Below are 15,161 nucleotides of genomic sequence, written 5' to 3'. Positions count from 1 at the left end.
ACTGGCTTCATTCCTTGCGAGCTTACGTATGTCCTCAGCAGTTACAGCCCATGTTTCACTGCCATGTAGCATGGTTGTTCGTACGCATGCGTCATACAGTCTGCCTTTTACTCTGAGTGAGAGTCCCTTTGTCGCCAGCAGGGGTAAGAGCTCTCTAAACTTTGCCCAGGCTATTCTTATTCTAGCAGCTACACTTTCAGCGCACCCACCCCCACTACTAACTTGGTCGCCCAGATAGCGGAAGATATATATATATATCATCTATAACAAAATATATATATATATATCATCATCATCATTTAACATTTGCTTTCCATGTGGCATGAATTAGACAGTTTGACTGTAGTTAGTAAACCAGAGTCCAGTCTGTTGTGGCTTGGTTTCTATGGCTGGATGCTCTTCCTAATGCCAACTACTATAGAGAGTGTACTGGGTGTCTTTTACATGTCACCAGCATTGATCACAACCATCTATTTCAATCAGCTTGACAGGTCCCCTCAAGCACAGCAAATTGCCACAAGCCTCAGTCACTTGTCCTTCCTCCAAGAGACTCAACAACCGAAGATCATATTTCACCACCTGGTTTCAGGTCTTTCTGGGTCTACCTCTTCCACAGGTTCCCTCCACAATTTGCACTTCTTTAAGCAGGTGCACTAGTCTGTATGCATATAGATATATATATACAATTTAATGTGTGTGTGTGCGTGAAATACATAAATATTATATATACATATGTATAATACATATATATAACATATACATAATACATATATGCATATATTACATACAACATATATGTACATGTGTGTGTGTACAAATTCACTCATATTTCTCCTTGTCTTGCTTGACATGTTACAAAATCTTTGTAATACAGTTAAAAAAAAATTATGTATAATATGCATAGGCACAGGAGTGGTTGTGTGGTAAGTAGCTTGCTTACGAACCGCATGGTTCCAGGTTCAGTCCCACTGCATGGCACCTTGGGCGAGTGTCTTCTACTATAGCCTCGGACCGACCAAAGCCTTGTGAGTGGATTTGGTAGACAGAAACTGAAAGAAGCCTGTCGTATATATGTATATATATATATGTATGTGTGCGTATATGTTTGTGTGTCTGTGTTTGTCCCCCCAACATCGCTTGACACCCAATGCTGGTGTGTTTATGTCCTCGTAACTTAGCAGTTCGGCAAAAGAGACTGATAGAATAAGTACTAGGCTTACAAAGAATAAGTCCTGGGATCGATTTGCTCGACTAAAGGTGGTGCTCCAGCATGGCCACAGTCAAATGACTGAAACAAGTGAATGAGTATATATAAGTTATCATCATCATTGCTTAACATCCATCTTCCATGCTGGCATGAATCGAACAGTTGAAACAGGACATGCCAGAGGCGAGTGTTGAGCTTCAATGTCAGCCTTGGCATGGTTGCTTCAGCTTGATAACCTTTCCTAACACCAATCACTTTACAGAGTGTACTGGTTGCTTTTCTCATGGCACCAGCACTAGTGAGGTCACCAAGTACTTGCATGCAACAGGTTTCAGTTTCTGTCTATCAGTATCACTCACAAGGTATCAATCAGTCCACAGCTATAGAAAGTCTGTCTAGAATATTCATGCAGTAGGATCAAACACCCTAACTCAGCGTTTCTCAACCTGGGGTCCCTGGAACCCTAGGGTTCTTCAAGAAAGAGTGAAATAAGCTAATGCTAATTTCATGATCCTAATATTACGAAACATGTACAACATATTACTGGTTATTGTAATATAGACATCATCCTGTCTAACCTAATATGTTATCAAAAAATATAACAACCATATATATATATATATATATATATATATATACATACATACAGGGTGTCCACAAGGTCTGGGTACATGGAATAAATAAAATTACAACATAAACAATTAAATATAAGAAACAATAATTTCTTAAAGTATGTGTTAATCCCCATGTGGGTACATGGAGTAAATAATATCATAACATAAAGAATTAAATATAAGAAATAAGGATTTCTCAAAGTATGTGTTAATCCCCATGTATCCAGACTTTGTGGACACACTATATATATATATATATAAATATACACACACACACATACAAAGTGAACTAAGATGAAAAAAAAAATGAGAAAGATATGGTGCATATTTTTTTTTGTGTAGGAGTTCTTTGAGACATGTAATATATTTCAAGGGTCACGCAAAGGTAAAAAGGTTGAGAAACACTGCCCTAACAACATGGTTCTAAAGCAAACTTCTTAACCACAAAACTATGCATGCACCTATTAATGCATTAAAAATAATGGTCATGATTCCAAGATAAGAACTTAAAAACGAATTATGTACAATACATCTCTGAAGTAATCTTGAACTGAGGGAGTAATATTATATCAGTAGACAAATGAGAATCTTCTTCACTCTAATAATGTATGAAAAACTGATCATTATCCTTTTAATGTTCACATTTCCATGCTTGCATGGCATAGATGGAATTTGTTAAGCAGATTTTCTGTGAGTGGAAGCCCTTCATGTCACCAAACCTCACCAGTTTCCAAGCAAATTAATATTTCCCCATGGTCCAACATGACATTCTTGAAGGACTGGAAACAAAAGACACTATTAGCATGATGGTGTCACTTGTTTACAATCTAGGAGACAACACACTCACATACATATGTGTGTGAAAGTTAAACTTAAAAACTAAGGTTTAGACAAGAGACATTAAAATGCAGTATCCAAACCTTGTTTCAGATAAGTCCCAGGTAGGGTGCCTCCACTTATGGTTACCAGTGCTGGATCTACGTAAGGAATTCCGAGGTGTACATTGGGTATATTCTAAATGATTGATACGGAACATAGTCTAACTGGATGCTTTATTTAGCACAACAATTGTTTCGGCTGCCTACTGCACTGCTTCCTAGTGGGTGGGAAATGATGTAATGACATCAGATGCATTGCAAAGTGCAAAGGAGCTTCATCAGATAACAATAGTCTTCAAAAGTTATAAGATTTACATTTCGTTCCAAGCTAGACGGTGGTGATATTATGGTGAGTTGCTAGCAGTTCACACACATTGGTGAAGTAAGAATACTTGTGGTCTGTACACAGGAAACAGTTGATAAAAAAATACAAACAAATAATGTAAAAAAGGCTCTAAAGTGTGTGGAAACCTATAGTGGTTGGTTACAGCAGTCAAGGGTGATGGCATGGTCAAGAATTTGATGGGGTGTGGTTTTCATCTTTAGATAACTGCTTATGGCCCGTATTAATATCGGAACATACACCAATTCACATTTACACCTATATAGACACATACAAGTACACACTCACATACGCACAGATTGATATGCACTTGTGCCATTCAGCGTAAGTAAACTAAATGGATGTGTCAGACACACAAGTGCATGTGTATATAAATACACACATGTACTTGGTGTATGTGTAAAACTAGATGGATGCCTGTATGTACATACACCGAATGGTGTGGTCCCTGACCCTGCCAGATCCTATCAAGCCATCCAACCCATGCCAGCATGGAAAACCAACTTTAGATGATGATGATGATGATGAACAACCATGGAAAAAATAAAATTAGTTTTAAAGTCACTATATATTCAAACTAAACAGCAAACAGTGTTAATTGTTTTTATTCATCAATACAAATATGTCACATATATTAAGGCTTCAGTAAGTTTAATAAAGTCAAACTTAGAGAGTGAGGAGAAAGAGAGGAAATGGGACTTAATTGACTGGTACAATACAATTATCAAAAGTAAGACAAACATATTTAACTGTACAAGGATATATAGAGATCATTTTAATTTATCCAATCAGATTTTATATGACTAAACAGGTTTAGCAGAATTTCAGATATATATTGTTTATTTTTTTAATTTCTTAAAATTTAGCAATCAGAGAAAATCTAGTGTTAAAAACTAAAAAATTATATGTACAATGTTTTCTCCATTTTCTCACAACACTTTTAAACAATAATTCATAAAAAAAAAATGAAGAGTAACAAACCTAGGAAACAAACATTAGTTTAATTAGTTTTTTAGTATTTTTTTTTTGTATGTCCATAAATTGAACTTTTATTTTCAAATATACTACACACTTATTTTATATATGCCAGTATCACAGAAATCTATACATATACAAATGTGTATGATTTATAATTGCTGTGAATGTTTTTTTTTAAAGTTTTCATTAAAAAAATATTTATATTTGAAGTAAATAATTTGATTTGTTTACTAGCATCTGCAAAGAATAAAATATGTTTTAATTGTATATAATTATTAATTTTATATGGTAGATTCCAAGTATTTGGTCATTATTTGAAGCAGCCAATTATTTAACAGATATTTCAGAAAAATTAAATCAGATCGAAAGGTTTACCACAATCTACCACTTATTTAGGAAACCATATATAATCAACACACTTTTGTGCTTTATGGCACACTGAATAAGCTGACTGGCAATACAGCAATATTATGATTTTAATGTTGAACATTTTTTCTATGGCAGTGCCCAAGCATGGCCATGTATGAAACTAGTCAAATGATTAAAAAATACTAACAACTGTAAATAGCCTTTCACCCATTTAGGAGGAATTAAAGACTGCTACTGATTGGGGCAGTCTGTGATTTACAACTGTTTAAATGCTGTTTTTTTTCTCTTAAATTGCTGAATAGCATCAAAACTCTTATATTTAATCTTTATTTATATATATATATATGTGTGTGTACACATACATACATACATACTCACACATAGATATGTATTTCACATATACATTAATAAATGAAATCCTAAAAATAGTTATTGAAAAAATAAATAAAAACAAAAATAACAAATGATTCTAGACTACATATATTTGATTCTCAACATGCACACATAATATTCAATGAAATATTTTCGTTGATCAATAAACTGCTGTTTGCCTTTTACACTTATGTGAAAGTATAACTAGCATAGTCATTTAGGTGAGTTAAAATATTCTTGCCTCCGATGTGTACCAATTTAATGGAATCCACTATATATCATGTGTATATAAATGGAAAGCATCAAAAGTATGCTTTCAATTAAAAAAAAAAAATGTTTCATTTTTTAAAAAACATTTAAAAAAGAAGGCTGAAGAAATGTTATGCCATTTCTAATAATGATGTTGAAGAAATATGATTATTTTGGAGTGAATAATATACTGTTATACCAGTATAAAATGTTAAAATATTAATATTAAAAGTTAATATAAGATTCCCCATCTTAACATCATGTCTGTTTTAAGAGAAGTTTAATGTAATGGGACATTAACGTTATTCCAATAACTTATGACCACTTTTTGTTTATTATATAGCAGAGAGAGTGGGAGAGGGGACACACAGTGTTTCATTTAACTGATTATTTTTTCTAACAAGGCACCATGCCAATTTTTGTAAGAGGGAATGAATAACAGAAAATTGATCTTTAAACCTGTTACTGGTGTCTATTTCAATGATTTGGGAGGAATGGTAAAAAAAACGTATTCCACTTAGAATTGACCTTAGAATAAGAAAACATAGAATAATCTACATTTGCTCAATGCCTGCTGAAACAAATCATGCATGCACACACACACATCTCAGAATATATTAAACATACAATAGAATGTCCTACTTACAATGAGAAGGGATAAAAACTTCTTGAGAGAAAAAGACTAACAGAAAATCTAAACTTGACTGACTGTTGTGAATTGAGCAGCTTGAAGGGAAAGAAGAAAAAAAAGGAGAACAAGAATGGAAGAGTATGAAAGAAGAAAGCTGAAACTTAGATCTGTCTTGCCAAAATTCAGTTATTGAATAATATATATATATATATATATATATATATATTAGAAAATATATGCGAGAAAGAGAGAAAATTTGTGACTGTGAGCAAGAGGGAGGTAGCAAATGAATTGTATATGAAGATGTTATCACTAAATTAAAATTAGTGAAGCACTAAAATTATTGATATTTGCTAACTTTTTAAACAGTTGTACTTCAAAACACATATCTAACACTGTCACAATTTATCAATGTGTCTAGACTCTTACATGAACAAGATGAATTCCAATATAATGGTCTATACTAGTACAATTTTCAAACTTTAAATATTTTGAATAAAATTTTGAAAAATACTTCAATTTTTTTTTAACATCTGTGGAACTAATCAGTTTCCACATTTTATACTTTACATTTTAACAATGTTGAAAAAGATAACATATAATATCACACACTATTATTAGTGATACTTGAAGGACCAGTGAGTTAAGTTGATTAAATAGTGAAGTTATAGGCCATATATTCTTAAATATGCTATAAATTCACAAAAAATACTCTTTACATTCTTTTTCTGTAGTAGACTTAACTGTTAGCATTTAAACTTGCCATATCTGACCCAAATATTCTACCTGTTTTATGTTCAAACCAACCAGATTCAGCCTCTCACACTTACCCTACAATGTCATTTTGAAAATAAACAATTAAATCATTGCAATCTTGAAGCTACGAGATAATGCAGGATTAATTCCAAAACAATGTGAATAAATAAGCATTACATTTGATAGAGTAATCTGGACGCTAAAGAGTTAAACCATCACCTGTTTTAATGCAATCACTTGATCTTTGAGTACCTTGAGGAGAGAGTTCACTGTTGCAAGCATTTTTAGTAAAGACTCCAGCTTTAAGATAACTTACTTTCTCCTACCAATTTCAGCAGCTCAGACAAGGGCAGGTGTATTTCTCTACTGTGCTCAACCAATTATAAGAAGTGAAACAAATAAAAGTGTGACGGTTTTCTAACTTCACATCTGACTAAAATGACTCTCCAATACAGAAAGTAAGTAAAAACATAAAGGACCAAAGAACGGATGCTAATAACAGTTTGCACACAAACCAAAAGAGCTTTATCAAAATTGTACAACTATGGTGTTTTTTGGGGGTTTTTTTTAAAAATTAATTTTAAATGCCCTTGACACACCTACCTAATAAAAACAAAAACAAACATATTTCCTTAGCAATACTACTGTGAAAGTTAAATAGATTTTAAAATCAAAACACATTTTTTTGAAAATTATAGTTTTTAGTGTACTTCACATGTACACACTAAAATCTTTACAAGATCATCTATTACTAAACTCATCACTTACTTGCAACAACACAAATCTGTGCATACAGACAAATACTGATTTCTTTCTTTTAAATTCTACACATTTTATTATACTCGATTCATAAGAACCAAAACTAATTTCTTTCTGTTTCTGACTCCCTAAGAGTCCTTTAAATTTTGTCTGTGTATATGTTTCAAAGGGTTTTTTACTTACACAAGTTGAACCAATCTTTTTTACTAAGTTTTTTCCGTAAGATTTTAATAGTTTTTCTTTATTTTGTCACAAACTTCCCTTTGTAGCAATTTTTTTCTTTTCAAGAAGTTATCTGTATTTTTTTTTACAAGAAATCCTTACAATTATTAATTAAAAAAATCATTACTTTTGCTAAAAAGAAAAGTTGTAATATATATATAAATATATATATATATATTATATATATATATATACCAATTATACATTACAATGCATAAAAAAATAATACAATTCAGGATAATAAAATGAGTATTTTTTTATTCAATTTAATTGGCAAAAAATACAGTTTGCCAGCTTTGTTTATTTTTTTTTCAAATTCTTTTTTTATTTTTATTTTAAATTTTAAGAGACACAATCAACTTTACACTCTATTTTGCAAAATCATTTTCTCTTCGATTTAAAAGCATTATTTTGCATTTTATTCATAGTGTATCACACAATATCTTTTTCTGCTATAATCCACTGATCAATACCATAAAACTGGCCCATCACACATATTTTTAATTATAGTTGACTGACTATCTAACGAATGAGAAAAAAAAAGAAAAAGGTCAGCCAGAAATTTAAAAAAAGGAAATGAGACAAAAAAAAAAAAAATCTAGATCCGGAAACTTTCCCGTTTTCCATCTACATGCCTCAATCGAAGATAAACATCAGTGCCAATTCCTTGTAATGTTTCCAGGGTCAGTTGTCCACCAAGATATTCTGAGTAAGCTTTTGAGCAGGGCAATCCAAATCCATATCTGTAAAAGAATATACATACTATAACATACCTTGTTTATTTAAAATGAATATTTTTTTGAAGAAGATGTGAATTAGCTGTCCAAGATAATAGCTGTTGAACATGTCTGATTCAAATTATGTGCATGTACAAGTATCAATTTTTGACAAGTATTACCAGACTACTGATCGCAACAAGTTACCATGCTCAAAGACACAACATAACATTATGTTAGCAACGTAATATAAATACTGAATCATTTATTAAAAATCTATTAAAGTTACTATTTAGCAATTTCTGTCCAATAACTTAACTACATGACTGGACTGATATCATCATTCAACATCCATTTTCTATGCTGGCATGGGTTGGACAATTTGACAGAAAATGGTAAGCCAGAGAGCTGCACACCAGGCTCCAATTGTCTGTTTTGGCTTGATTTCTCCAGCTGGATTTCCTTCCTAATGCCAACCATTTTACAGTGTACTGGGTGCTTTTTACTCAGTTTTAAACTACTTTCAGTAAGAGCCTATAAGCCAATTTCTTCAAAATATTTTGAGGAAATTCTCCCTCTCTCTATTTCTCAATCTTTTAGTCAAAAGAGAAGGCAGCAACCAAGATCTGTAAAAACATGGCCTTCAAGACTGGTGGAAGAAGTGAATAGAAGGTATCCTCAAACTGGAAGCTCAACCTGGATGCTTGCAACAGAATGAGTTCAGTCAAAGGCACTTAAGGTACCAGGAGATGTCTAACCAAACTAAGGGTTAAGTCTACAACCTGAGTAGGTCATAGCAAGATTTGAACTCAGAATGCAAAAAGCCAGAACAAATACAACAAAACATCCAGATTCGCAATCTTTCAGTTCTACCAATCCATTGACTTGGGGTTGGTACATTTTTACCAAAAACAGACAAAAGACAAAGGTGGCTACCATGAAGCACTTCATCCAACACTATAACTGTCAATTTGACACCTACATTGGAAGTAAATTAGAATTTCTCAGATTGCAAAATAAAAATATTCACGGCAAGTCATTGTCACATGCAGAAAATTCAATATTATAAACTTAAATCATGTTTAAACATGTTAATAGTTTAAACCTATTAAGTATATAAACATGCTTTTAGTAAACATAAATTTCATTTTAAAAATATTTTAAATATCAGCAAAGATAAACACTGTAAATAAGTCTGAACTGCATCATCAAGCAAGGTTGCAGAAATACTTCTAGTCCAGCACTGGACAGACTTCAGCAAGAGACTATCTCATTTATAAGTTTATAAGCTGTAATAATATATATATGTGTGTGTGTATATATATATATATATATATATATATAAAAATTAGATTTATTCTTACCACTTTGCTATAGTCGATCATACTGTTTACAGTTGAGAAAATTGCCAGCCTGCTGCTTTCTACATCCTATCATTTTCTATAATAAATATATAATAAATATAACATGCACTCACCCATGCATTGAACCTGGAGCAGGACCAGTGTAATCTGACTGAGTTATAGTACCAAATAAACCACCATCAACTCGGTCATCTGTTATACTGCCACTGGTTGTAAAACTGTATTCAAACACTTTCTTGACAATGGAATGAAGAATGCCACCTCCCCTATCAGAGACTCTGAAAATCAAAGAGCAACAATTAGAAAGGAAACAACTAAAAGATGATCTGATAGTGTGATATACGTTGAAGAAAGAAAGAAAGAAAGCAAAAAGAAAGAAAGAAAGAAATAAAGAAAGAAAAAAAGAAAGAAAGAAAGAAAGAAAGAAAAAAGAAAGAAAGAAAGAAAAAAGTATGCATTTAAGTCACTAACCTGATAACAAAATCTACATCATTATTAGAAATGGTCACAACAATGTCAGGGAGATGATTCAAATTATCTAAGTGGCTTTCCACAGTCGCTCTATAAAGATAAACCAGAAAGATTATATAACAACAATGATTTCCTTTTTGTTTTTTTTAAAATCTAAATTGACACAAGGCCAGAAATATATAGTAAAGAAGTGTAGTCAGTTAAATCAACCAGAGAAAAAAAAAACCTAGTACTTAATTTATCAATAAGAAACAAAAAATTCAAATACAGAGAAATGAAAAAAGTATGCCATAGCAATTCACCGTTTCCATTATTCAACAAAAATTCTAAGCCCAAACCCTGCTGTAGATGACTTACAGAAGACTGACACAAGTAATTTAAGTCTTTATCATTATAATACTAATGGTATTTGATTATATTTTCAGTCTTTGGTAAGATCACTGCTGCTCAGTACTGACAGAGAAACAAACAACACTATGAAAAGTGCTGAAACAACTGAGACCTGTCACCGACAGCTGATGCAGGGATGTCCTGCACTGAAAGTTGCATGTAAAATATAATACTGATACAGTAAGAAATACAACTAAACTTATTAAGCATATGAATTGATTGGATTTGTCTCTATCAGTGTAAATGTATCAGCAAGACAAGATAGAGTTAGCTAACTTGAATAAGTAACTCTTATTATGGGTAGTCTGGTCTGAATTATAATTAAACTAAAAGTAAAGTTTGGAGTATGATTACCTACCTTTCATTTTTTTAAAAAATACTCCTCTATTTAATTACAGCAAATTGGCTTAAATAAAAAAAAAACAACAACAACAACAACAACCATAGCAGCAATGACACTAACCACATAATTATACAGAAATCATGAGTTGCAAGAACATCTCAATTACTAGCTGAAACAATAATTCAAAAGAAAACATGAGATGTAATAAACCACTGAGAAATGATATACAGGTTACAAGACGAAATGATGAGGTATGATGGAAAGGGAGAGGGCTACATAAGCTGGTACAAAATTTGTAAATCAGTCCAACCCTATATAACAGGGGGAAAAGGGACATGAGATAAATATTGTCACATAGAAAAATGACCAAAACAAAATCTTACCTCATGGAATTCTTCAGAATTTCACCTAAAATGTAATCAAGCGGAGGTGCTATATATGGAAATGTTACATTCAGATGGCCATTCAAACGGACATTGGGAGCTGCTCCATATTTAGCTTCACAAACACTCCTAAAATGTACAAAAATAAAAGACTAATTTTAAAAGAAACTGGAAAGAAATCACCTGAAAAATAAAACAAACAAACAAAACAAAAACTACTGAAAGAAATCTATTAAAGAAACAAAACAAGAACAAACAAACAAACAAACGTTAAAAACTATGAGATAAGATTAATATGCCTGAGGGGGAAAAATTGTTAGTAGGCTAATAAACAAAGATGAAGGGAACAACAAATGAAATATGCAGAAAAATTTAATTCAACCCAACCACCAGAAAAAAAAAAAGAAAAAAGTTACATCAGTACTTCAATAAACAAATTATTATTATTATTATCATTAATAATGATATTTGTTATTATTATTATCATTAATAATGATAATTGTTATTATTATTATTGATGATGATAATAATAATAATAATTCAAAGCTGGAAAGAAATCTATGCAACATGACATAAAATTAAGATTGTAATAGTTGAAGTCAGCAAGATTTGGGAAAAATGTCACTAATGCTGTACTTATTTGGCAACAGATTTAATGTGAGATCATGTGTTCTAAATGAAACACCATCACCATAATAAACAAAGCCATTATTATCAAAGCCTTTTGGCCTATATCTACCACCTGGCTGTTCTAGTTATTCCACTGTAGCACATTGGATACAAAAGAATACATTTTCCACTGACCAAGGTTATAGATTTAAAGACGAGAAAGACTTTGACATAAAGTACTTTTAGACAAAGTACTTTTACAAAATAAAATAAAGTGGAAATAGCAATATGTGTGTGTGTTTTTAAAATGGCTATCACAACTTTTCTACAAATATTATTACTTTACTTATGTGAACAACACAAAATTCACTTGAAGGCAATTTGTATATACATAGAAAGAAATGTAACTCAGATATCAAGTAGACCCTGCACACACACACACACACACACACACACACACAAAATCGTTTAAACCTGAATTAACTTCAGTTGTTTCTTTTCACCCTGGTTTAACTGACTTATTGCAACTTGCATGGGTTTGAGTTTGTTGGAAGAATGGTGTTACAACATATAAATGCATTTATCAAACCATACTCTCACACAAATTGCAGATAAGTCAGTCACGCACACCTTACTAAAATAAGCATGAAGAAACTGTGATCAAAGCATTTTCTCAGATAAGTAACTTATGATATAAACTTTGCTGTATGTATTGAGTACGTTTTGCACATCGTTTCATATCACACTCAAAACACACACACAATATATACACATTATATATACTCTTTTACTTGTTTCAGTCATTTGACTGCAGCCATGCTAGAGCACTTCCTTTAGTCGAGCAAATCGACCCCAGTACTTATTCTTTTGTGAGCCTAGTACTTATTCTATTGGTCTCTTTTGCCGCACAGCTAAGTTACGGGGGCGTAAACACACCACCATCGGTTGTCAAGCGATGTTGTGGGGGACAAACACACATACATACATACATACATACATACATACATATATATATATATATATATATATATATATACATATATACGACAGGCTTCTTTCAGTTTCTGTCTACCAAATCCACCCACAAGGCTTTGGTCGGCCTGAGGCTATAGTAGAAGACACTTGCCCAAGGTGCCAAGCAGTGGGACTGAATCTGGAACCATGTGGTTGGTAACCAAGCTACTTACCACACAGCCACTCCTGCGCCTATATATATATATATATATATACACACACACACACACACACACACACACACACACACACACACACACACACACACACACACACACGTGTGTGTGAAGGCGCATGGCTTAGTGGTTAAGGTGTTGCAATCATGATTGTGAGATCGTGGGTTCAATTCCCAGACCTAGCATTGTGTTCTTGAGCAAAGCACTCCATTTCACATTGCTATGCGATCATTTAGCCCTCTGACATGTGACACCTGTTGCACCTGTACAGGTAATGCCGATTTGATGGAGGGAGTGAGCTTAGGTCTACACAAACATTTGATCACTATAAACAAATCATCTGAGTGGTTTTTCGGTAAGAAATTGTTGAACCCTCATAACCTTTAACATTCAGATTACTGTCAAATGTAATGCTTATTTATCCACACTGTTTTGTGTTAATCATGTCTTATTTTGTAGCTTCAAGATTTCAATGATATTGTTGGGTAGGTGTGAGAGGCTAGATCTGGTCAGTTACAACATGCAAAAGTGGAATATTTGGACTGGATATGCTAAAGGGTTAAGAAAAAAAAAAAACATTCACTGTCTCTCTCATTACAGGCATACACCAAATGATAAGGATCAACATAAGAAGAAATGAAGTAGATGTTTAGCCCCAAACTAAACACATAAAACAGGGCACCATTCTTATTACAACATAACATTTCCAAAGATGTGCTACCCATTTCTAGCATCATAAAATTCAGTGTCCTGCCAGCAGACACAATGAAATGCTTCTTCAAATATGGACCAAGAATAAGAAGCTGATGTAGCAGACATGAGCAGTGGAAAATTTATCCAATTAGCATTAAATCTTCACATAGTGTCTTTCTGTCACATAGACACAAGAGAGAGAAAGGATACATATTTATAATAAAGTGTTTTCATCCCTCTTTCTAGAATTAAATGCTTTCAAAATCTATTTTCAAATTAGGGAGAGGGGAAAAATCTTAAGTATATGACAATAATAAGCTATCAGTAAAAAACAATATACAGCAATGGAAGAATGCTTGCATTAATAAACTGACTTGTCTATGTCATATTTAGTGCTCAGTATTCAGAGATGATATTTTCAAAGCTTATTTTCTCTGTCATTATAATTACAAGTCTATTAATTATTATCTGTTGCATGGTCGAGTCATTGGCAACTAAACCAGCACTCCTACTAGGCAAGTCTGATGAGGAGGGTTGCAAGAAACCCAACAAGACTAAAAACAAAACCTGTCAAAAAACAGATGAACCTACAATCTAGCAATAGCAGGGACCTTCAGGAATTCCGGGTTGGTGTCCAGCATGCTAGAAGACCACTGGGAGTGAGGTACCCCATAGCTCTAGGACCCACTTCAAACCCAGACTACATCTGCTCTGATAATTGACAGTGACTTGGTCAGCAAATCCCACCGAGATGGCTGACATGGCAGCAAGATGAGCTGCTATGGATCACACTATTCCAAAGTTTGTAGACATGTGACCAGGGACCACAATGTAAAACTTGTATTCTCACTGAAGCTCTGAACATGAACTACAAGACATATAGCTGGTCAGAGGCGGTTCAATCCACCCCAGGTGAATGCTGCCACACACAAGAATTGGCAGAAACCTTAAAACATCAGAAAGATGCTTTGTATTCATTAAAATACTTATCGATAACATTCAATATAATGAGTTCCTTTTTTTTAAATTCTTTCTTTATGTTTGTACATTATATAATCCTTAAGCTTAATATCAGTAGCCATCTCCTAGTTTATGAAAAAAAATACAAAAATCCTTGTATAGAACTGTACACTTCACAGTTCCAGCAACACAGTGTTTGGCTGTTGTGTGCATGCTCATGTCCGAGATAGGAAGCTTCAAACTAGGAAGAGAGAGCACTGCATGAACAACAGTGCCATGTGAAGGGTAGTGTTTCTTTTTGACTGTGTGTGTTGTGCTTAAAAATGTGTTTATATTCTTGAATATAAACACATTATATATATATCTATGAGCTGCCACAGCAATGAAGTAACTGCTCCCTCGAATGATTTGACCTTGTGCCCACATTAAAAATTATTACTATCCAGATTAAAGAATCAGTTCTTGAAATAGAGCAAAAATATTTTTTTAAAAAGGCAAACTTAAGTAAGTCAAGACAAGATAATAATAAATCATAAAATGCTAATGTTATCAGCAAATTTTACTTTTTCCCCCAGTTACATGGATTGAATTTCATTACAGAATATTCTCTTATCAGCTGTCCTAATATTTCACAAGTATTATAACTCTTAGCTCAGAACACAAA

At 32.8% G+C, this 15,161-nt stretch overlaps 1 protein-coding gene across 1 annotated transcript in view; it reads right to left on the bottom strand.

Moving 5' to 3' along the window:
* Window positions 1-7,619: 7,619 nt before the first annotated feature.
* The window catches only part of LOC106879645 (3-methyl-2-oxobutanoate dehydrogenase [lipoamide] kinase, mitochondrial), a 64,642-nt gene continuing 57,100 nt past the window's right edge, over window positions 7,620-15,161 (bottom strand). The window contains exons 8-11 of the mRNA XM_014929307.2: window positions 11,046-11,174; window positions 9,930-10,019; window positions 9,572-9,736; window positions 7,620-8,121 (exon numbers count right to left, since the gene is read on the bottom strand). Of these exons, the coding sequence (XP_014784793.1) occupies window positions 7,977-8,121; window positions 9,572-9,736; window positions 9,930-10,019; window positions 11,046-11,174 (529 nt within the window). The 3' untranslated portion in view covers window positions 7,620-7,976. The remainder of the gene's footprint in view (window positions 8,122-9,571; window positions 9,737-9,929; window positions 10,020-11,045; window positions 11,175-15,161) is intronic.

This window comes from Octopus bimaculoides, chromosome 16, assembly GCF_001194135.2.
Source record: "Octopus bimaculoides isolate UCB-OBI-ISO-001 chromosome 16, ASM119413v2, whole genome shotgun sequence".
Lineage (NCBI taxonomy): Eukaryota > Metazoa > Mollusca > Cephalopoda > Octopoda > Octopodidae > Octopus > Octopus bimaculoides.
This window is presented reverse-complemented; position numbering and strand designations above follow the sequence as displayed.